At 47.0% G+C, this 23,871-nt stretch overlaps 1 protein-coding gene across 1 annotated transcript in view; it reads right to left on the bottom strand.

Annotated features, from left to right (window-relative positions):
* The window catches only part of CLCN1 (chloride voltage-gated channel 1), a 30,919-nt gene that overhangs the window by 5,993 nt on the left and 1,055 nt on the right, over positions 1-23,871 (bottom strand). Inside the window, exons 2-17 of the mRNA XM_068550142.1 lie at positions 21,655-21,775; positions 21,126-21,257; positions 20,384-20,512; positions 20,007-20,140; positions 18,683-18,760; positions 17,563-17,641; positions 11,843-11,968; positions 11,428-11,512; positions 11,103-11,204; positions 10,706-10,790; positions 10,282-10,431; positions 5,392-5,461; positions 5,095-5,205; positions 2,905-3,118; positions 2,537-2,670; positions 2-246 (exon numbers count right to left, since the gene is read on the bottom strand). Coding sequence (XP_068406243.1) covers positions 2-246; positions 2,537-2,670; positions 2,905-3,118; positions 5,095-5,205; positions 5,392-5,461; positions 10,282-10,431; positions 10,706-10,790; positions 11,103-11,204; positions 11,428-11,512; positions 11,843-11,968; positions 17,563-17,641; positions 18,683-18,760; positions 20,007-20,140; positions 20,384-20,512; positions 21,126-21,257; positions 21,655-21,775 — 1,995 coding nt within the window. The remainder of the gene's footprint in view (position 1; positions 247-2,536; positions 2,671-2,904; positions 3,119-5,094; positions 5,206-5,391; positions 5,462-10,281; positions 10,432-10,705; positions 10,791-11,102; positions 11,205-11,427; positions 11,513-11,842; positions 11,969-17,562; positions 17,642-18,682; positions 18,761-20,006; positions 20,141-20,383; positions 20,513-21,125; positions 21,258-21,654; positions 21,776-23,871) is intronic.

Here is a 23,871-nt window from a genome sequence, read left to right as displayed (position 1 = left end):
CCTCGGGCTTCCCATGGAGGTCCTCATCTTCATCCTCATCCACAAAGGCAAAAGACTCAGGTCGACCCTGGGTCCAGACGCCATGGCGCCCCTCCCCAGCCTGCCGCACCTTCCCATCAAAGGGCAGCTCTGACAACTTCCTTGCCATGTCCTGGGCTAACTGCAGCCTCCGCTCAGGACACAGGTGATGCTGCAGAAGGGACTGCAGTTCTGACCGCTCCACGGAGCCCAGCAGGATCATCGAATCTGGGGGAGATCCAAGCTCAGCCTGAGGGCCCGCTCAATTACCCCCTCGCCCCGCTCAGCAGGATGGAGTCAGGGACAGAAGCCCAGCACCCAATCTTTTTTCAGCTCTTACCCTCTCTTCCTAAAAACTCATTTCAAAAGTCTTCCAGGATTGATCTCACTCAATCCCTATTATTTCACCCATTTAGCGCTTAGAGCCCCAATTGGTAGTACACTAATTGGTGCTAATTTGTACTTATTTTGATGCAGCCCTTACACAGATTGTTTGTAAATAGGTGAACTTGGTATTAAAATAGGCTAATCAACACTGTCTCCAAAAGAAGACACATTAAAAGCCATTCATACTGAGATGAATGAATATACTTTGAAAGAAGTCTACAAGGATAGCTGATGCTTAATCACTTAAAGACTCTGGGTCCTTGTAGGTATAAACAGAATGCCTACTTTTCCTGGGAAGGTCTTTTATATATTTATCAGAATTCTGCTACTATAATTAACATTTTCATTAAGTTTTGAGGCCATAAGATTGCAGCAGTGTTACTGAGACAAATCTTACCATGAGGTCTCAGTCATTATTATGAAAACCCTGCAGCCCATCGGCTGTACCCCTATTCCAGTGAGAGGCCACTGGTTTAGAGGCCACTGAAAGGTATTTGGGATTTGGGAAAATATTAAAACTAAGCTAATTTGAGTAGTTTGGATACTCTGATTATCTGAAATTAGAGCTAACAATTTAAATGGCTCCAAATCTCCCTAAATGATTCTATTACACTAATACAAACATTAGACACGTATTTATTTAATATCCAGTAAATACCTATAGGGAGGCAGTCTGAGTGAGACAGGTGTTCTAGTCTCTGCCCTCAAGGGATACACAATCTACTGAGGAAGATAAGACATAGACATAGAAACCACAATAAGAAATAATACAAAGCAAGATTAAGTGCCAAAGGTGGGCAGAAAGGATGGTGAAGGAGGTGAAATCACTGCTCATTAAACACGTTCACTCCTTCACATGGAACAGTTTCATCTGCTCCTCAAATTGGGCATTAAAGAACAGCTATCACTTAGCTAGGTAGCAATGAGAACCACATAAGGGGCTGTAAGATTTATAGCCAAGCCTCATTATTCTCGGATTCCCTATTTGTGAATTCACCTACGGGCTTAAATATCTTTGTAACCCAAAATCGATATTTGCAGTACTTTTCCCATCATTCACAGACGTGTGCAGAGCAGCAAAAAATTTGAGTTACCCCACGCACACGTTCCAAGCTGAGTCTGAACAAAGTGATGCTCTGCCTTTTTTTTTTTTTTCCAGCTTTCATGTTGTAAACAAATGTTCTTTCGTGGTCCATTGAATGCCATGTTTTTTGCATTTTTTGTGTTTTGTGTTGGTGATTTTGCTGTTTTTTAAGGTTGTTTTTTTTTTAATTTATTTATTTTATTTATTTATTTTTGGCTGCATTGGGTCTTCGTTGCAGTGCACGGGCTTCTCATTGCGGTGGCTTCTCTTGTTGCGGAGCACGGGCTCTAGAGTGCAGGCTCAGTAGTTGTGGCACATGGGCTCAGTAGTTGTGGCTCATGGGCTCTAGAGCACAGGCTCAGTAGTTGTGGCGCACGGGCTTAGTTGCTCAGCGGCATGTGGGGTCTTCCCGGACCAGGGCTCGAACCCGTGTCCCCTGCATTGGCAGGCGGAGTCTTAACGACTGCACCACCAGGGAAGCCCAATTTTGCTGTTTAAAATTGCCCCTAAGCAAGAAGGCTGTGCTGTGCCTTATGGAGAAAAGAAGTGTGCCAGATAAAAGCTTTGTTCAGCCATGAGCTAACCTTCTGTTGGTCGTGGTGAGTTCAATGTTGATGAATTAACAATAGATATTAAATAAGGTGTCTTTAAGGAGAAACACACCTAAGACAAGTGTATGCTTTGATTACCTGAAGAAAGTGTTGTGACCAGAGGCTTGCAGGAACCTCACCCTGAATTTCCTCTAGGAGCAATGGTTCAGTATAGTGTCCCTAATTCAGTGTTCTTGGAAACTTTATAGAACATAACTACAAGGACTAATGAGTATCAACTGTATTTCTTTCACTGGTTTTTTTAACTGTCTTCTTGTGCTTGTGTTATGGCTGTGTTTTTCCTTCCTTGAAGATGACCATGTTCCCTAAGGCTGGGCGTCCTGCAGCAGCCTGGGTGGCCCCTTAGACAAGCCCACACCACAGTGCCGCCTCCACTTCTGTGGAGCCCGTGTTCAGGTCACTAGCTCAGGAAGCTGCTTCCTTCCCTACCACTGACCTTTTGAATCGACCAGTGGTAAAGTCTTGACTGTGGTGGTCTGGAGCAAGTTTCGCAAATCCCCATAAGTGCAAGAAGCTGAAACAAACTTCACGTCCCGTACCATGATGTCCTCAACAAAGACTGTAAATTTGCTGCAGAGGGAGAAAGCACAGGCAGCGTTAGCCTTACCATACGCCTGTCCCTTCCACTCCTCCCGCGAGGTCTGCCATGCATTTGATCACTCATAGTATTTATGAAGTGCATGGGAATATAAAAATAAGTAAAGAGCAGTGCTTCCAGACGTTGACCTTAACCTCGTGCTCAGTCTCAGAACCTCCCACACCAACCCCATCAAATCTGAACGAATTCCAGCTGGTGCCCCTGACCTGAGCTGGTTCCAGCCAAGGTCAGGCAAGTAGGGCAGCCTCTTGACCTGGATGATGCTGTCGTAAAGGGAGGGCTGCAGGCTCTGAGCCACCATGTTGGCCAAGATCACAGCCACCATCATGGGGAGGATGTGAGCGATCTGACCCGTGAGTTCGAAGCAAATCACGGCCGTGGAGACCGTGTGGGACACTGCACCAGTCAGTGCTGCTGCTCCTAGAATGAGACACAGGAGTGTACCGGTGGGTTGGGGCTGCCTTTCTTGTCATGGGGGGGGCCTACGTGGGGATGTGACGGGAGTGACACAGGGTGGGGACACACGATCCTGGGCAGTGCCAACACTCCTGAGATAACCATCTGTCGGGAGTGAGGGTTAGAATGCCGAACTGTTAGAAACTCGTCATTTTGATCTCATTCTATGACCTTCGGCAATTTACAAAAAGTTTGTGTGTGGCCGAAGTTTCATTTACAAAATAAAGATGGCGATGTGGCACCTATTCCTTGCTTTTAAAAGTTTGGATCACTCTTAACTGAGCATTTAAAAACCCATTTACAGTGTTTTACCTTGGACCTCAGGTTTTGTTCCGTTTTGTTTATAAATTTATTTGTTTAGTTTTGGCTGCGTTGGGCCTTTGCTGCTGCGCGGGCTTTCTCTAGTTGTGGCGAGAGGGGGCTACTCTCCGTTGTGGTTCGCGGGCTTCTCACTGCGGTGGCTTCTCTTGTTGCGGAGCACGGGCTCTAGGTGCACAGGCTTCAGTAGTTGTGGCGCATGGGCTTCGTTGCTCTGCGGCACGTGGGATCTTCCCGGACCAGGGGTCGAACCCGTGTCCCCTGCGTTGGCAGGCAGGTTCTTAACCACTGCGCCACCAGAGAAGCCCAGACCTCAGGTTTTGATGCCAACAATTTATGAGTGGATAGAGTCAAAATTCAGGAATCATGCTGTGGACTTGGATCAATGAGATCCTGATTCGACTATTTCTCAACTGTATGAATAGAACTTAATTCTTCTGGAATCCCATGCTCTCATCTCTAAGGTGAAAGGGGTCATTAGATAAGTTCTAAGGCCCTTGCAGATCTAAAACATTATGATTCCATAAGCTCTTTGATGATAGCATCTGTCGTACTTGTTTTTGGTTATGTTTTCCCACCAACCAGAATAGTCCCTAGTGCATTAACTATATCTGTTATTTAAATATGGGAAGATATTCTATGAGAAAAGATGCTGGGGAAGCCATACATCAAAATGGAACAAGAACAAGTCACAAAAGGGAATATTGGGAGGAATGATTCGACTGGCTGGTATACCCAATATCCTTCAGAACATAAACTGACACAGGAGATATACTGGCAAATGTCCACCAGGGAGATTGGGGGGATACCTGAGAGGCATGAAGATGTGGAATAAGAGCAGATGACTCTTATTGATGAAGGAGGTTTTTGTAAAGAACTATGACGGGGGGAGTAAGGTCACTGCATGTACTATAAAGCTGGTTAGTTCTAAATCAAAGGGAGGCATGCATGGCCTTAGAGGTTATGGGATTTCAGTGAGGAGGGGAGGGAGGGAGGAAGCATAATAATTCTGGGGCATATACTGGGTCATTTTGTTAGACATGGCTTTTGGTTGGAAGGGACTATAGATTTAATGGAAAAAGATTACCTCAGACTCTCAAAATGTTAGGGCTGTAAGACATCTCAGAAGTCATTTTACAATAAAGAAACTAAGGTGCAGAAAGGCCACTAACTTGCCCCATGGTCATCCAGTGACAAAAGACAGGGATGAGTCCAGAGCCCATGTTTCTTAGCTCTTAGTCATGTGCTCTCAAGTCCCGTTAACAAGAGCACATCTGCAGGTTAGGAGTATTCAAGCCAGTCACCTGCACTGTTGTTTCCACGATTCTTTGGAAAAAAAAAAAAAAAAAAAGGCCCTTACCAAGCATTCAGAGGTGATCCTAGGTGCTCTAATCCTTATTATCTCATTTAATCCCCATAATCCCTTTTCTACATGAAGAAACTAAGGCTCAGAGATGTTTCATAAGAGCTAATGAGAGTCAGAGCCAAGGGTTGATTATGTGAATAAAAGTTGAATTAAACAGCATTAAATTAAAACCATATTGTGTAGCCTGGAATGCAGATGTCATGGGAGAGTTCGAGTGTGGGTATTCAGGGTGACAGGAGGGTGGAACGTGTCTCACCAATTACTGCGTAGCCCCCAGGTAGGATCTTGTAGATGATGTCGTCAAATAAGATACCATCTGGGAAAAGCATGGCCATGATCTCTCCTACCAGCCTTCCAAACGCAGCTCCTAGGGAGAGACAAAAGGAAGGAAGGTGTTGAGAGATTCAAGGTCTTCATCCTCTTTTTTCAGAGCCACACCTCCTTGGGCGCTAAGACTAAATACAAACCCCCAGCCTTCCAGGCCTTTCCTTATTTTCTCAGTACACTAGATTGCAGCCATCAGTAAGATCCCAGGCTTCCCATCAGAACTTACCGAGCACAAACACAGGCATGAAGCCTCCGCAGGGTATGGGCATAGTGGTGGCCACGATGGACATCCAGAACTGGGGTAAAAAGAGGCGTCAGGACACCCTCTCAACTCGGCCCAATACGCACACACACACTCACACACACACACTCACACACACTCACACACACACTCACACACACACACACTCACACACACACACACTCAACCTCCTTCCCACTACCCTCCTCCTTCTTGCTTCAAGAGTTACAGAAATCCTGGGATAGCTAATCCTTCTGGAAGCCATCCTCCAGAACCAAAAACACGTGCAGCGCTCAGGCTAAGAGCTCACCAAAGACAACACTATAAGAAGGTTCCTCCTGGCAATCAACCCAAATTGCTCCTACCTGGAGTGACGATATTTGCCTTTAGGCAATCAAAACAAGGGGTGAGGCCCCAGAGGACTCCTCTGTCACTGCCCCCAAAAGGGCCCTAGCCTACTGTATCCTCTTAGCCCAAAAAGGTCACCTCAGCTAAGCAGCCTGAGCTCTTGAACGTGGAGGATATCTTTTCCTGGCCAGACTATGTTTCTGAAAAAAAAAAGCCCCAGTTCTAAGTGGCAGACACCTTAAAGTCATAGTGACTTACTGCATGACTGCTTTAGCTTCAATATGGTCATTTACAAAGCCATCTATATGGCAAGCCTCACAAGGGAACCTGGAGTGAAGATAGTCCTGCCTGAGCCATTTCCTTTAACATCAAATCACCTTCAACAAAGGATCAGAAAATCAGATCTGTCCTGACCATCCTGCAAGAGCACATTGAGAGAGCCAGCTAAATCAGCCAGCGTGATAGAAAAGACCTCCAAGGCCAAGGTAGTATTCCAACAGGAATTGGGATGATATTAGCAAAAGCAATATGTATATTCTGCAGCAAAGAATGCAAAAGAACTGAGAAACCGAATGGGAAAAGGAGTAGTGGTCGAACTTTTGAAATATCTGTAAAAGAAATAAACATATGAGACATAATATATAAATTAAGCAACAGGTTTACATATCATTTCCAAAATAAGTAAGCCGATCTTAGAAAAAGATCTTAAACTAATTTGGTGAAAGATGACAACAGCTAAAGGTCCAAAAAAAAATTGTGAGGCTCAAAATATTTACAATTTAAACACTGCACCAACTTTATTGTAAACTAATGAGAAATAAATTTCCTAATTTTCTGAACCTTAGAGAGAGATTCTTTTGAGCCAGGGCTGTCCTCAAGAGACAATGATGAAAGCTCTGAGAAGCCTTCATCCCTGAAGCTCTGAGAAGAGGCAAAATACATATGTCGCCATGTCAGAATAGGACTGTTTAAAACAGTTGAGAACAGCAAAGTTAAATGTACAATTGAAGAGGATACAGATTGCAAGTTCTTCGAGTGTGTAGCAAGAGTGTATCTTGTTGTCTTTGCCTTCTCTCAGCACTGGCACAGTGCTCAGTAAATGCAGGCAGGATGTAGGTAGGTAAGTTGAGTAAGTAGGTAGGAAGGAAGGAAGGAAGGAAAAGAAAGAAGAGAGTTTGGTCAAACAGTATTCATGCAAAGCAGAAACACTTAGAGCTAATATTTGCTTAAAACATCCAACAGTAATGCTTCCGGGGGGAACTTGTTTAAACTGCGGATGACCAGACACCACTGGAGGCTACCCCATCAGACTGTCTGGAGGCAGAGTTCTAGGCGCTTGTAGGCGCTGCTTAAGTGATCCTGACATATAACATTTTGAGACCCCTTGAACTATTCTGTACTATCTCTTTGGAATAAGTACATGAAAGCCATAAGGGATTTTGTAGGCTCAGGTTAATCTGAAAGCTCCAGTAATAAAGATAATAGGTGGCTGATTGGTCTGATTTCAGAGGATGAACTTCGGATTATCCTCCAAGATAAGTGTAAGAATAGCATCAGGATCAGAGGACACTGAAGTTATCAACTCCTATAGCGCAGAGAATGACACTTGAGACTAGCATTCTTTTTGAGCTATTAGCACATGAAAGGGAAGATCCAGAAGCAGGGTAAGTGATCTGGAACACCAATAATTCCCAAGATTTTAGACACCCAGTTCTAGAGAACTGGGAAACTAGAGACCCCTTATCACAGATTCTACTTTATTTAAACCCTTCACAGGAAGGAACCATAGGAAGATTAGGCAAGAATGCTACAGAGCCTCAGGCTGTACTGAGAACTCAGTGATCTAGGTAATAATGTTAGACTTATTAAAAAGGAAACTGAGATGTTGTAATTATATTCATACTCATTATAAACACTCCAGAGTTACAACATGGTGATGTCTTCCATGTCTTAAAATTGAGAAGATGGGCTTCCCTGGTGGCGCAGTGGTTAAGAATCCACCTATCAATGCAGAGGACATGGGTTTGAGCCCTTGTCCGGGAAGATCCCACATGCCGTGGAGCAACTAAGCCCGTGTGCCACAACTACTGAGCCTGCGCTCTAGAACTTGCGAGCCACAACTACCGAGCCCGCGTGCCACAACTACTGAAGCCCGCACGCCTAGAGCCCATACCCTGAAACAAGAGAAGCCACCGCAATGAGAAGCCCGTGCACCACAACGAAGAGTAGCCTTCACTCGCTGCACCTAGAGAAAGCCCGCACGCAGCAACAAAGACCCAACACAGCTGAAAATAAATAAATTAAATAAATTAAAAAAAAAATTGAGAAGATGGAAGTTCCCTTCGTCAATGTTATAAAGAGCTGAAATGAGAATCTTATCTGTGAGCACTGAGACTGCCAGAAGACCACATAAGCTAAATTTCAAATCAAACTGTGGAAAAATCGTTCTAGTCACTTGTATGTTTTAATGTGCCTATGCACCCTGTTGTCCACACTTTGGAAATAATAAGAGTATGGTTATGTGTCCAATGATAAGACAGTGAAAATGCTGGAAGCAGTGATAACTAGGTAATATCATGGATTTATAGCAGTGAATGGTTTTACATTTAAAATATTATAGAATAGCATAGGCCTGCTGCAAACTGTTGGGCTTGAAATATAGCCCAAGAAATGTGAGTTTCTTCTCGATTCACTTATTATGTAGACATTGTTGAGGATGTAATTCAGTGAGAAATTAATAAGAATGACACAGAGTTGAGTCCTGCTATATAATCCAAGTAGGTTTCTCAGAATAAAGTTTAATCTGTAAAGTGAAATCCAGAGATATACTTGGGAATCTGAGGAAATGAGGTCAGGTGGGAAGGAAATGTTGAAAATACATACAGAATTTTGTTTCTCCAAAAATTTTCAAACGCTTAACATTTCAAAAGTATATATGATCCCAAAGTTACCATACAGCTCAGTCTAGAGGAGTATCAGAAAAACAGCATTATTATCATTGAACAAGAAATTCTGAGATGCCATCAAAACTTGGACTTGGTTACTGCAGATGGGTTTGTATGCTCAACAACCAATTACAGGAAGCTGGGGTTTATAAATTAGAGAAGGTAAACTCTATAACGGAAGTCCAAAAATCAGACCCCTAACAAGACACTGAGAACTTCTTTATGATAAAAATATCAAATCTTTTGAAGGAAGAAATGAAAATGATCTAATTAATAAAGTGGGTGTGCAAAATATGGAAGCCACAGACCCAATTAATCCCCCTGGAATGGAATGAAAAAGAACATAAATAAATACAGCCTCCAGAAACACCACAGCAAATCCTGAGAACATAAGTGACAGAATTGGAACCTGGTGTGTCAAGCACCTGGTATCTCTAAGGATAAGACCATTGACAAGCACATTAAATGAGCAGCAAAAAACCACGAAGGAAATTTTAAAATAATTTTTTTCAACCATAAGCATTAGATTCACAAAAGATCAATAATCAAGTATTACATATTTGGCACACAGTAGGTGCATGAGAACATTTATTGAATAAATGAACCCACTACAGCTATTACAATATAAATATAACTTAGTGACTCATATCCTGGGGAAATATAGATTCACAGTAAGTATCAAGAATAAGTTAATAGCAAGGTACGAAAAAACATGAAAGTTTAATGTGGACAGACTTTCAAATGAAGGCCCTAATATATAGAGGAAAATGTTGGGTTATTCAAGCAAGACATACTATTAATAATGAGGCAATCATCAAAAAAGAGAAAAAAAAAGGCAATCAGCAATTATAACAGATGTCACAACCAGTGGTGGAAATAAAAATATACTTGTATAAGGCAGTAATTGAGAAGTCTATAAACACGTGATCCTTGATGGGCAGACATGAAAAAGAACTGTTATAAAAGAGATCAGCTTTTGTTTCCTAATTGAAGTTAGAAGAAAATGGTTTAAGAATGGCAAAATCCTCACAGCCTCACTACCTAAATAGAGAATAATAACATTTATAAAAATTATTTATAGTCACTAATAAAGTGGATTTAAATATTTTATCCCTTTTGTAATTCTAGAAAAGAGATCATCCACTAGACTGGGGAAAAAATGGATATGCAAATCATCTGAAAATGGATAATCAGATGCATGGAGAATGAAGTACTTAATTATCTAACATGTGGCGGGATTTGGTTAATTTATCTGAGGTCTTTATACAGTTATCTGTATTGCTAAGCTCTTGTCCTTATTTACTTGGCTGCTGTGATGTCTCAATAATTTAGCAAGCGGAACCTTTAGAAGGGTTATAATAATTATGGCAACATCACTAAGCTGACATGAATGGAACATTAACCCAGATATTGGCTCACTTCTCTAGATGAGCAACTTACTTATGTTCTGGTTTCCAAACTGTTTTTTTATTAGGTTGGACGAAGACCAAATGAAGTTTTACCCTTCCTTACCCTATGCACACCCCGGTTCCTAGGTTGAAAACCTAGAAGCCCAGGGAGCCAGGAGTGTAGGGAGCGGTACCTTCATGATGAAGAAGAGGGTGATGATGATGACAACATTGACTTTTGGGTGGATCCACACAGCTGACTGGCCCAGGCTCTCAGGGTCCCCTACATGCTTTACCCATGTGTTGTTGTCAAACAGGGTACTGATGGCTTCCCGAGGCATCAACTGTGAGAGGAGGAAGCAAAAGGGAGCAGTTCTCCAGGGATGTTCGGTACTTCCATGTTTTTAAGAGAACTAATTCCCCAGTTTCATTTTTCATGGGACCCTTTTGCTTTTCTCTCAGGGAGAGAGTCTATCCTTGGGCAAAAGCACATATGCTCAGAAGCCTGAGGGACACCTGTGCTCTTTCCTCTTTTCCATGTGGCCCCATCCTGGCTTGGTCCCAGTCATGTGCTCAGTGACCTGACTCCCACCCTCAGGGGTCACCCTTGGAGCTGACCTCTCCAGCCATGAATTGTCCCATTCCTGGTGGAAAGGTGAAGGAGGCGATGACAAAGGTAACAATTCCAGGATAGAGCAGGCGGCTGAAAAAGAAACAGAATTAATCCTCACCCTAATTTAGCCAGGCCACAGTGGACAACTCTCTGGACTCTGGTAAGCCGAAGTTTCCTGGAGTCTACAGTAGTCTCAGGCCACTAGACAGAGCATTCTCTCCACCAACAAGCAATCTTTAAAGGGGAAACCGCACCATTCAGCCCTGGTAGAGTATCAGGGCTTCTATATTTTATCACAAGCCACCTAAAGGCATTTAACGCCTTCCACAAAGATTAAAAGGGAGGAACTCTTGGAGAAACCAGAAGGTAAACAGGTAGGGCAGAAGAAGGGCAGTGACTCACTGCTTAGCCAGAAACCGGCTGAGGGCCTTGTGCTTTCGGACGCCGAGCATGACTTGGCGATGCAGGTACACAAATACAGCTCCCAGGAACCCACAGCAAATCCTGAGGGTGTAAGTTACGCAGAAGTGAAACCCTCATCCCTCGGGCCTGGCCACCGCAGGGAAACAAATGCCAGGCACACACCTTCCCTTTCTACCCACTTCCCCCCAACAATTTACACTTCACCCACACCAACCCCACCTTCCCAGCTTGGGTCCCTTCCAATGCAAAGCCACGCCCCAGCCCTGGTTCCCCACTGTCCCCCAGAGCAGACAAACCCACTGACCCGATGGCTGCAAAGGCTGGGAGTTCCTGCAGGTCAAAGGGGAAATCCATTCGGAAATTGGTTCTGAAGAGAGCTGTGATGGTGACTATGGGATGGAAAGGCCAAGGATTATGGTGGGAGCATCACAGAAACCCACCGAGAAGGAACCAGGGTCATAGGTTTTAAGGATTAAAGCTTCCTCCCATCCCAATGTCTCCTCTTCTATTTGATTTCCTTTTTCTAACACTACTGGCAGAGACACTCTCCCTTATTCCATGACCTGTATCCTTGCCCTATATATACCCTTGGGCCTTGGTCTCACTTCCCAAATGATGCCATCCACTCCTTTTCTGCACTGCCCCACAGAGCTTCCCTCCACGCCCCATTACCAGCCTCCCTATTTCACATTGCCTCCACCCCAGGGCTCCCCTGTTACCAGCATCCTTGTTCCACACGGCTAGCACTCGGAAAACAAAGGCGCTGAACGTGGCTGCAAAGAATCCTCGCCAGTAGTTCCTCACGGCAAAGTAGGTAGAGGTGACCTCGATGCTAAACAGCACTCCTGTAGGGGCAAGGAAGTAGGGTCAGGTGCAGACAAAAGTGTGAGGCTCTCTCCCACGCTCCCACCCCGTGGACCCAAGGAGCTTTTGCTGAAACTTCAATCACAGGGGCAGCAGTACTGGGAGGTGATGATCCCTTAGAGTGTGCCATGCTCTAAACCATATACCTGCTCATGCTAGCAGTTTTTTGCAGGCCAGGGATGTGGTTCAACAAGATACAGAGAGAATGGGAAATGAGGGGGTTTAACCCACAAAACCTGAGGGTCAGGTGGTCGTGCCCTCTCCATCCCTTAGAAAGCAAGGTTGGGTGGGATTCACAGTTGTCTGATATCCACAGGGATCTGAAAAATTTCTGCAAGAAAAGTTACAAAAGAGAAAGCTTCCAGAGCAGGTGCTCACCAGAGTGCCAAGCAGAGCTCAAGATTTACAGGGACTCTCCTTAACACCCCCTTCAACCTCTCCTCCCTTCTCCCATGCACCACGTACCATGCAACTTTTAGGGAAGAAATAAGAAAAATGAATAGGAAAGGGCTTTGTGAGAGCTGACAATACTCAATATTGCAAGAAAGGAAAGAGGATTCATCCACATTTTAAAAAAAAATTAATATTAAAAACCTGACTGAAAAGGACCAAATCCAGGGGGAAAACCAAGAGGCCAGAAGAAGCTATAAACAATTATGCTTAAGAAAGGTGGGTGATGATCACCGGTCAGGGAACTAGATCCCACGTGCATGCCGCAACTAAGAGTTCGCATGCTGCAACTAAGACCTGATGCCACCAAATAAACAAATACTTTTTTTAAAAAAAGAAAGGCGGGTGAGGTAGAAGGAAACCTAATTAAGAGTCCTAAGTTGTACTGTTTCTGAGAGTAGATGCTGGAACACAAATGAGAAGGTAAATGGATAGAAAAATGGCAAGAGTTGGTGGAGACAAAGTAAGGAAGCTAATAAGGGTATAAAAGATAGACTCAAAAGATGCAAAGAGGGCTTCCCTGGTGGCACAGTGGTTAAGAATCCACCTGCCAACGCAGGGTCGAGCCCTGGTCCAGGAAGATCCCACATGCCGCGAAGCAACTAAGCCCGTGTGCCACAACTACTGAGCCTGCGCTCTAGAGCCCGTGAGCCACAACTACTGAGTCCACATGCCACAACTACTGAAGCCCGTGAGCCTAGAGCCCATGCTCCGCAACAAGAGAAGCCACTGCAATGAGAAACCCGCGCACTGCAACGAAGAGTAGCCCCTGCTCGCCGCAACTAGAGAAAGCCCCCATGCAGCACCAAAGACCCAAAGCAGCCAAAAATAAATAAAGGAAAAAAAAAAAAGATGCAAAGAAAAAAGTCTTTAAACATACCAAGAATCAGGGAATAGACTGTGATTAGATGCAAAGTAAAAACTTACAAGAGAATTACCTATAACACCTGGCTAAGCCTCATTTTTATCGGAAATGAAGAAGGAAAACAAGGAAATGCAGCCCATAATTAGATGAATGGAGAAGAGGCCCAGACCTAGGAAAGCCCATGAACTAGATAAGGTTCGTCTCCCCTTGCTCTCTGCGGGAACGGCTGCTGGCCAGCCCAAGACCCCCAACCTGCTCTTCCTGCAGGTGGCCTCTCACATCTGAGCCATTTTCTTCTCCCTGTTCTAGATTCAAAAGTCACATCTCCTGAATCCCTCAGAACCCCAGCCCTCTCCTCCGCAGGTGACAGTCAGTGATGACAGGAAGTCATTTATTCCAAGGGAGTGTGGTTACTCCCTCGTGGAGCAGCTGCTGCATTTGGACAGAGGATTCCTCATGGTTGGCTCAATGGCGCCTTCTCTGGGAAGGTATCCCCGATCCCCCTCTGCGGGTAAAAACAGTCCTGCCCTTACCTTGTTCTCTCGGAATTCTGGACCATCAGAGCACTTAGCACTTTCAGATATAGTTGTTTATTTACATCTCTGAGTTCCCCCAGGACTGAAAGTTCCTTGGAACCCAACACCTAACACAGTGCCTGGTACATAATCAGGGCTCGAGGCCTGTTCTATGGATGCACAGAAGGGAGAGGGGGGAGGGGGACGGGGAAGGAAGAACGAGAGCAGAAGAGAATAGATGGGTGGCATTTCAGAAAACAGGGAAGCTGAGGGACAGAGCTTTGCTAACCACCTATCGCCCCTGCTCCCCAAATCTTATCAGGTAAGGCAGCTGTTTCCTTGGCCTAAAAGGAGGATTTGACACAGTGGGGAGTCAGGTAGAGCAAGTCTCTCCTTTTCTTTACCAGTAACAAAACCAAAGTCGGCTTTGACTTGTCGGATGTAAACTATCCAACTCATGAATAGTTTACGACCAGTTTTTGAAATCCTAGGCTAGATTTTCTTTCCTGCCATGTGGTTCTGGGACACCTTCTCTAACAGTCTGCCACTGTGTACTTCGGAATGAGAGCTCATTTTCATATTCGCCTGAGCCAGACAGAAAATGTGCTGCTAAGAGGAAACAAAGCATTAAAAACACAAACAGCATTTGGAAACTCTCTAGTCTCCCAGGTTCCGTAATATTGCTCTCTTTCCCACTCTGAAGGCTCCTCTCTGTCTTCTCCCCTGGCGCCTTTGCCTCTGCCCAGCCAGCGCCTTGTCCTTGGTCTCCGACAATTGCTACTCATAGACACACTCTCTCAATTTCATTCATGCCCACGGCTTCAACTACCACCTCCATGCTAACCTACTGGTTAACAAAGCCATGCTTTCAGCTCAGTTCCTGAACTTCAGACTCACCAAGCCAGCTGCCTATTTGACATCACTTGGAGACGCCACAGGAACTTCAAACGCAAGGTATTCAGAGTGAAATGTATCAGCTCCCCCAGACCTGTTTCACTTCCTATGTTCCCTATCTTGCTTGCATCCACGCCATTTCCCTCGTTATAAAAATGGAAGTTAGCGTAGATTCCTCCTCCTTTCTTACCTTTCACATCCTCACATAAATCAGCCACCAGGTCCCATCGGTTTTATTTTCTATCACCCATATATATCATCCTGTTCTCTATCTCTTCTGCCTCTGCCCAGTTCGGTCTCTCATCATCTAGCATCAGCACTATGACAATAGTCTTCTTGTTAATCTTGGATAAATCCTGTTAATCCACAGGCCAGTTCTGTCCTGCACAGATCTGCCAGAGTTGGCCATGTCACTTCCTTATTTACAATTCTTCCATGGCTCCCCTTCACCCGTGACAGCGTTTCCCAAAGTCAGGTCCATGAGATACTATGAGTTCCATAAGAAGGTCCTTGCCAAAAGAATTCTGTGGGAAATGCTACACTTGGGATAGTCACAATACATGTCAGCATATCAAACGTTCTGATAACTCTTCCAGTTTAAAAAACTACCTTTTGAACCCAGTATTTTCCAACTTATCTGATCTTGGAGCACTGTTTACAGGTTATGTCTATTAACACCATGAACTGTGTTCCATAAAACACATTCGGGCTAATTCTAGCCTAGAAAATGAAATCGACATTCTTGTGCATTTCCTATGAGGACCTTCATGATTCAGCCCCCACGTACCTATCCAGACCCATTTTCTGTCATTCCTTCCCCTGTGTCCTCTAGAAATGCACATATATGTTAATTTTAGTCCCTTACATCTTGACTTTGCAATGCTGTCTCCTCTCTCTCCAGAATATCTTCCTTGCACTTTGCCCAGGCTGCCACTGGGACGCTTCTTGAGTAAACTGTGATGGTCTGCTTGCCTTCCTGTCTACCCTTTCAGCCGTGGGTACCTGAGAGCACAGGAACCAGCACAGCGCCCAGAGGGCTCACGGCACAGGGCACATATGGAAGCAAAAACATATTTGCCATTGTAGCCAAACACCGAAGCAAATTTCTTTCATCGGTGTAAGGAATTAAGAGTTGACCATATAGTGAATAAATATTCTAATACTAATTTTTTTATTTTAGAATTAGCCTATGTTCATAAAATAAAAGCAATCAAGTAATGTTATCTGCAAATTCATTTAATATTTGCCACTTATTACAAACATCTTGAAAACAGCATTTTAACTTTTCAATGCTTAACATTTTCTCAAGAGCCATGTTTTATCTGTAACTTTTCTATTTGCCTCTCCCATTCTCTACACAGGATCATGAAGAACCTTCCTCATTCACCCCAGAAATTCCAGTTTTATGCAAAAAATTCATATTCTCTTCACTTTAAAAGAATCTGATTAAAAACAAAAATAAAAACAAAAAAATGCTACCTTTCTAAAAATGTTCTTCAGACCTTCTGGATTTGTAAGGCAAAAGACCAAATAAAGGTGAAAGCGGGTATAAATGCAAGTGTGAACATTTAATGTGTGCAGAAATTCAAACACACTACCCTTCCCTGGCTGGAGACTATGACTTTAATGACAAGAGCTGACAACAAGAGTGCAAACAGGATGCCAGCTGACGTGTTCGCTGACATTGGTGCAGTGTCAGTTCAAGAGAGCATGGTACATTTTCATTAACTGTAAATGTTTATCCATATATCGTTTCTGAGCCAAGTCATCTGAGTTTCCTGAAGACTCCTCTATGAAAGGACTGATTACATGTTCATAATTGAAAGATACCTCTAACAGCTGGTGCGTTTAAGAAGCATATGCCTTTCCTGCAGTTTTGCTTCTCAGATTGTCAACACGGTGTCTTTTTTTATCACCAATGAATCCAATGAATGATCTATATAATCCTTGCTCTGTTAATCTGGTTATAACTGTTATCAGTGAGTAAATAAACAGATACAACAGCTTTCTCTGACCATGCCCACTTGTTAGTTATTCAGGACAAGGAAAATAATCTGAAAGGTTACCCTTTGTCTAACATTAGTAGAAAGAGCTAAACTCAATCTTAAATTGCTGCCAAGGAAAAACGACACTTTAACTTCCACCTGTAGTCCTCATTTAAAGCTGATTATTGGGACTTCCCTGGCGGTCCGGTGGTTAAGACTCCGCGCTCCCAATGAAGGGGGCACAGGTTTGATCCCTCGTCGGGGGACTAAGATCCCGCGTGCCCCAGGGCACGGCCATAAAACAAAAAATAAAGCTGACTATTAATCTAAATAAGGTCCATCTAAACTTCCGTGTCCTTAACAACATACAACCAAAGGTAAGTCTTCCCTTGGAGAAGAAAACACATAGAGATGTCAATTATACTTCAATTAAAACCAACAATGACAAAAATGAATTATTCAAGAGCAAAAAACCAAGAGGAACATACATAGAAGTCCCCTGTTAGAAGATGTAATAAGTGAAGGGCAAAAATATCCAACAATACAAAGGGTTTTAATATAAGTAGGGGACCCATAAAGGCCGCCTCGGTTTTCCTTCCTGGCGCTACCACTTATTAACAGGATGACCTTGCTCAGGTCACTAACTCTCTCTCTTCCTTAATATAGATCTCATCCAGCTTTGGGCAGGAAGGGATGTAAAGCCCTTAGAACATTGCCCGCGCATAGTAAATGCTCATTAAAAGTTAGCTATTCTTGCTTTACTCTTGTTTCAACTGCTCATACTCGAACTTGGGGATGCTGACAAAAACTGTTTTGGGAGCAAGCCCAGGCAAGTGGACAGACGTAGGCGGGGGTAAATCACTTGCCTCCAAGTGGTGTCCCAAAGCAACAGCCGACTCCTACTGCACAGCCCACGGTCAGCATGTCAGTGTAATAGTATGGTTGCTACTAGGGGAGACACAGACAAAGAGCCAGATGGGAGGGATGGGCAGGGGGGCAGAAAAGGAAAGGAGAACAGGCAAAGGTGGGGAATAAAGAAGGAGCGGCTTAAGTCACAGGGAATCACAGTGGCCCCGTCTCCCCCCTGCGATCCCATGCCAAGAGAAACTCAGTTAGTTTGGCAGACAGGAAGTGATCTCCTAGCACAAGGCCAAACATAGAAAATGAAATAAATGTTAGGCAAATATATGGAAGGAAGGTCAGCCAATAAATGGTCACCAGAGAGGGGCTGGAGATGGGGACAATCAGGGCAAGAAGTGTCAATAGCAAGAGAGACAGGAAAGGACTTCAGACAAACAGCACCAATAAAGCCGGCAAGAAATGGCCACCAGCCTCAAAAGAACAGCTCTCTGGTAAGAAAAAAAAAAAAAAAAAAGCTCGGGTGCCTGGAGACCAGGGCCTGTGATCCAGGGTCACACCCTGAAGGCCCACCCCCACCAGCCCCTGCCGCGAGCGCCCCTCTCCACCCCAAAGCTTGTGGCAACCACTCCAACACCTCAGGCCACCGGGGTAGGGAGGAAGTGGGACTTGCCTCCGACAGGGGCGGCAAAGCAGCATCCCACGCCCACCGCGCAGGCCGACACCAGGAGATCAAGCCGCCCAGGCACAGTCTGCAACAGAGAAGCTCGCGGACAGGGCGGGTGGAGGGCTGGGGCGGGGGAGAGCGCGCGAGACGGGGTGGAGGGGCAGGAACAACAAAGGGACGGGGCGGCACCGGAGGGGAACTGACACCGGGGCGGCCGAGGAGCGGACCACGTGCCGAGCCCCGATGCGGGGGCAGGGATGGGGGCGGGGGTGGGCGTCAAGGAACGGGCACAGGCTGAACAGCGGCATCATCGCGTGGCTGGAGTAGGCGGGTGGCGCCACGTGTGTGGGGACGAAGGAGCGTGGGTTAGCGCAGTGCCCAGCTCAGCATCACGGCCAAGGCAGCCCTGCCCCACCCGCCAGCTCGCACAGCCCCAGCTCCTTTTACCTTCTCAGCCTTACCTCGTACACCCCACAGAGCACGGACATGAACTTGCTGAGGACAGCGGCGCAGATGCTGGCAATGTGGACAAAAGGGCCCTGGGAGAGAGGAGGGGGATGAGGGGTCAGGGGCAGGGGGCCGGATGGGGGGCTTGGTGGCATTCTTGGACAGACATTGGTTGCTCCAGGCACTGTACCAGGGGCTGGAAATACAGACGTGAGCAAGATAGAGGTTCTGCCTTCGCAGAGCTTCATCCCAGGGAGGAAGGGGGGTGATACGCCAGCATATTATCATTTCAGAAAATGTCCCCCGCTCGCCACAACGAGAGAAAGCCCCCGCTCAGCAACGAAGACCCAACGCAGCCATAAATGCATATATACATACTTATATACATACATACATTTGTTTCAAAAAAAGGGGAAACAAAGAAAATGCTTGGGGCTAAGAAGAAATTGAGGGAGGGTCAGAGGAGAGAGAGAGACAGGAAAGCTGAGTGTGGGAGGGCGAAGGTCACAACTGAGTAAGGCCTTGATGGAAATGAGGCGTGAGCTGCATGGGCACCGGGAAGAAGAATGTTCCAGGCTGAGGGGACAGCAAGTGCAGGAGCCCCAAGACGGGGGCAGGCTCGCGCAGTTGAGTGGCAGGAAGTGCCTTGTCACTCAAGCTCAGGGAAGGAGGGGCAGCCTGATCACCATAGCCCCCCTAGGCCCCAGGAATAAGGGTGGACTTCATTTTAAGAGGAATGGAAAGCCATTTGAAGTTCCTGACCAGAGAGCAGACATTCCTGATTCCATTTTGAAAAGATAACTCTGGCTGCAGCGGGGGTGGGGGGGGTGGGGGTAGGGTGGGGGGGGTGGGAAGGTACATGAGCATAACCTTGAAAAAACACACAGCCTCTTTTAGGTCTCAGTTTTCACAGAATGTGTCTGGATTGTCTCTAAGTCAGTGGTTCTCAACTGGGGGAGATTTTGCCCCCAGGGGACATTTGGCAACGTCTGGAGACATTCTGATTGTCACAACGGGGGTTGCGGGGGGGTGGCGGGGGGGGGGGGGCGGGAGGACTGCTGCTGGCATGTAGGGGGTAGAGGCCAGGGAGGCTGCTAATCATCCTACAATGTACGGGACGGCCCCCCAGAACCAAGATTTACTCAGCCCCAAATGCCCACAGTGCCCAGGATGCGAGATTCTGCTCTAAGGTGCTCCCAGGGCTGATGAGGACCTTCCCATGTCTCTCTCCTCCGGAATCCCCATGGCCCACGGCTGCCCCCGGAGCTCCCTCTAGACTCAGTGCTGCCCTCTGCCTGAGGACCTGCCCAGCTCACCCCACAGTAACTGGAGTCCTACCTCTTTCCCCACAGGGATGCCACTGCCCAGCCCCGCAGTCAGGGCCACAACCTTGGCCACGAAGGCCTTGAGGGTGAGATATTCCTTCAGGACAACACCGCGAAGTATTGTCTTCATTTCAGGGATTCCAGAGCCTAAAAGGGTTTTTAAAAAATGATTGTGTGCATGTTCAAGCTGGAGGTTAAAGGTAGATGGACATCCAGATAGTGGACATGGGGGTGGGGTGAGAGGTCTGTGGGGGAGGACAGTAGCAAAGCAGCGAAAGGACTGTCAGTGGGGTTGGGGAGGGAGGGAGGGGAGCGCGAGGTCTACAGGCCAATGAGATTCTGCTGGATTATGTTGATGGCATGATGGGGTAGGATCTGGGAAGTTCTCACCGACAGCCTGGGGAGAGATGAGGTGGCAGAAGAGGGCACTGAAGAGGATGAGGATGAGTGGGAAGGTGACCCAGACCAGGAACTGCAGAGGCAGGTTGGGCTGCATCTGGTAGTAGGTCCACTTGTAGGCTGCAGAGACAGGCGTCTGGGCTTAGTCCTATGTGGATGGCATGTTGCCGCCCTCCCACACTCGCGGAATTGGACAGAGTGCTAGGAGCGTGCTCCCGCCATGGCTATCCCGTTCGACCTCGGAGATGGCACTGTTCTCATTTGACACATGGGGGGGGGGGAATCTAAGCTGGGGGATGAGACGTGACCCGTTCAAGTTCCCACCACTTGTAGGAGGTCAAGTGGGCGCCAGTGCAGCAAACCACACTCTGTGGGCGCTTCATTAGAGGCTGTGGCGCACCCAGCCACCCCGGTTAACCCGGCACTGAGGGGCTCCTGGGACTCCAGGTGTTTCCAGTTGCCTGAACTGAAAAGTCCTAGGAGAACTAGGACAAGTTGGTCACCCTGTGAGAGGGGTCCCCACAGCTCGGCTGGTAGCAGGTGGGAGGGGCAGAAAAAATGGATCTGGGTCTGGGTCTGGGTCTGGGTCTGGTCTCATCCGGGGCCAGAGCTACACCTGATCTCCTCTTTGCACCATCCTCCTCCCAAAGCACCCCCAGCTTACCCTAGGTCGAAACTCTAGATCAACTGCAGTATGGGGAGGGCTGAGGGCAAAGGGCCAGGTTAAACCTACCCTGAAGGGTTTTGGCACTGACATAATCCATGCACCAGCTAATCAGAGCCATAAGCAGCCCCAGAAGCACCAGAAAGATCCAGTCTTCCCCTAATTTTCTTCTCATCACGAGTCCCAGACCGTGGATACAACCTAGGGAAAGAAAGTAAAGAGAAGCAGGTAACCAGTCACTGCTCTGTGTGTGTGGCCGAGGATGGGAGGTGTAGGGCCCTCGGCGTCTTGTCTATACGTCGCATTCCCTGAGTTTCTTCTCACCTCTCTGCCCTTCAGAAGGCACCAAAGTCCAATTCCCCATTGGCCACTTGACTCCTTTCTAAACCCTAGTTTCTTGGGGCTGCGTGGGAGGGATAGTAGGAAGGCAGAGTGAGAAGGACATGGGAGCCATGTCTTCTCCTTAATACTTGGAGGAGGGCTTTGGTGTGCGTGTGGGGATGGTGAGCCAGAAATATGCAACAGGTCTTCTGAGTTAGTGTCCTAATCCCTGTACCTCCTTCCATCCCACATTCCTTTACTCCCCAGTCCCCATCACCTTGGCATTTAGAATAGTGATTCTCATCCTTGTTATCCATGGAAGCACTGGAGTCCGTCGTCTTGGGCATCCCCGTGTCCTGCTCCTTGTCTGAGAACTGCTCTTTGTGATGGCCATAGATCTGGACAGAGGGAGATGGGAAAGGTCTGTCTTGTTGAAGAGTTAAAAGAAATAGAGGGAAGCATATAGACCCACAGATAAAACAAACAAACAGCTTTTTAAAATCCTGGGTGTTGAGGGCCTCGGGCAGGGTCACTTTGTGGTCATCCGTGCCCTCCACTCCCCACTCTCCGTCTGCACTTTTCCCACTCCTCACCCTTGTCTATCCATCCACACCCTTGCACATCTGTAGTCATCTTGGTCAACAGCAGCCTTCATCAAGGGGACCAATTTCTACTCTGAAGTAGGGATACAAAAACTGTGCTAAGGGCTTCCCTGGTGGCGCAGCGGTTAAGAATCCACCTGCCAGTGCAGGGGACACGGGTTTGAGCTCTGGTCCGGGAAGATGCCACATGCCGCGGAGCAACTAAGCCCGTGTGCCACAACTACTGAGCCTGCGCTCTACAGCCCGCGAGCCACAACTACTGAAGCCCGCGCGCCTAGAGTCTGTGCTCCACAACAAGAGAAGCCACCGCAATGAGAAGCCGGCACCACAACGAAGAGTAGCCCCTGCTTGCCACAACTAGAGAAAGCCCGTGCACGGCAAGGTACGCCCGATGTAGCCATAAATAAATAAATAGATACATACATACATAAATGTATTTTTTTTTAAAAAAACTGTGCTGATACTGGGCATGTGCATCAATTACATGTTTTTGTGTCACTGTTTCCTGTGTCTCAGCCTCTCTCTTGCTCCCCCAGACCCCCTCACACTGATGTGGATGGGGTAAGGAAAGACGAGCAGGTGACTCTTCGTTGCTCTTGGCCTTGGTGTGTCTAGCTTTAATGAGGCCCCTCAGATGCCCTGCCAGGCTTAGAGAAAGCCCATCCACCTCCCCTTCCTGTGCTCAAATGCACAAACTGGACCCAGCCCTGATAAAGCAAGTCAGTCCACTTCCTCCTGAAGTAGAGCTTGTGTGTTTGGGGGGGGTGTGTGTGTGTGCGTGTGTGTGCGCGCAAGGTCTCTAACTGCCCCTCCTCCACTGCACTAACTCCATCCTCTGGAGCCGGGGTCAGGCCAGGCCATGCTGCTGGTTCTGGGAGAGCCTGGGTGGAAGAGATCTGATTTCACAATGCAAGAAGTAGAGTTTATGCCTGAGTCCTGGACAGGCGCGCACTAACACCCTGCTCACGGCTCTTTCGTCTTCTGGGATGAGGTGTGTGACCGAGAGAAGCCGTGTTTCCCTCTGTGCCCCACCTGGCCCCCGAGAGAAGACACTGCCCACAGGGGGCCAGCACACAGGCTGCCTCAGCCCCCTTGGTTCCCAGGCTGGTGGAGACGAGAAGAGGGTGCTCCCTACCAAACCTGGGCTGGGAAACACTGAGAGAGCCGGATCGGTGCTGGCTGGACCAGGGTTCACCAGTCGAGCAGGGCTGGGAGGGCAGGGAGAAGTCAAGCCTGAAAGCATTCGCAGCGTCTGGATTCCTGAACAAAAACACCCGTGTGTGTAGGGCTGGGGCTGGGGATGGGAGGATGGATGAAACGATGCTGACAAAATACTGATAACTGATCACTGGGCAAGGGGTACTTGGGCATTCATTACACTGCTCTTTCTGCTTTTGTATAAGTGTGAAATTTCCGTAATAAAATTTAAACAGAGAAAAACTTAAGTCCAAACTCCTCTTCTTTGCTTTCAGGGCCCTTTGGAGACCAGCCCAACCCTACTTCCCAAGTCACTTCAGCATTCCTTTTCAACAGGAAGCTTCACGCTAGTGTACCTGGTTTCCTCACTGTCACCAGAAGGTGCCATAAAGGTGCCATGCACCTTTACTCAAGTTGTCATCCCACCCAGACCGCCTACACGGTGACAGTGAGCCCAGGGCCATGAGGAGAGGTCTTTCTGTCCAACCCCACACAGTGTTCCAGGGTCCCCTCCTCCAGGAAGCCCACTCTGACTCACCATTGGAGCCTCTGCTGGCTTTTGTGTCCCAGTCCCCACCTGATTCTCCGGGGCCGCCCTTACCCACCACCCTCGGGACGGATCAGGGCTGAGACATGGATCCTCTTGACCCCCTGCGCTGAGACCACCAGCCCAGGCCAGCCCTCAGCTTCCCAGT

Source organism: Eschrichtius robustus, chromosome 8, assembly GCF_028021215.1.
Source record: "Eschrichtius robustus isolate mEscRob2 chromosome 8, mEscRob2.pri, whole genome shotgun sequence".
Lineage (NCBI taxonomy): Eukaryota > Metazoa > Chordata > Mammalia > Artiodactyla > Eschrichtiidae > Eschrichtius > Eschrichtius robustus.
The sequence above is the reverse complement of the archived record's forward strand: the minus strand, read 5'-3'. Positions and strand labels throughout refer to the sequence as shown.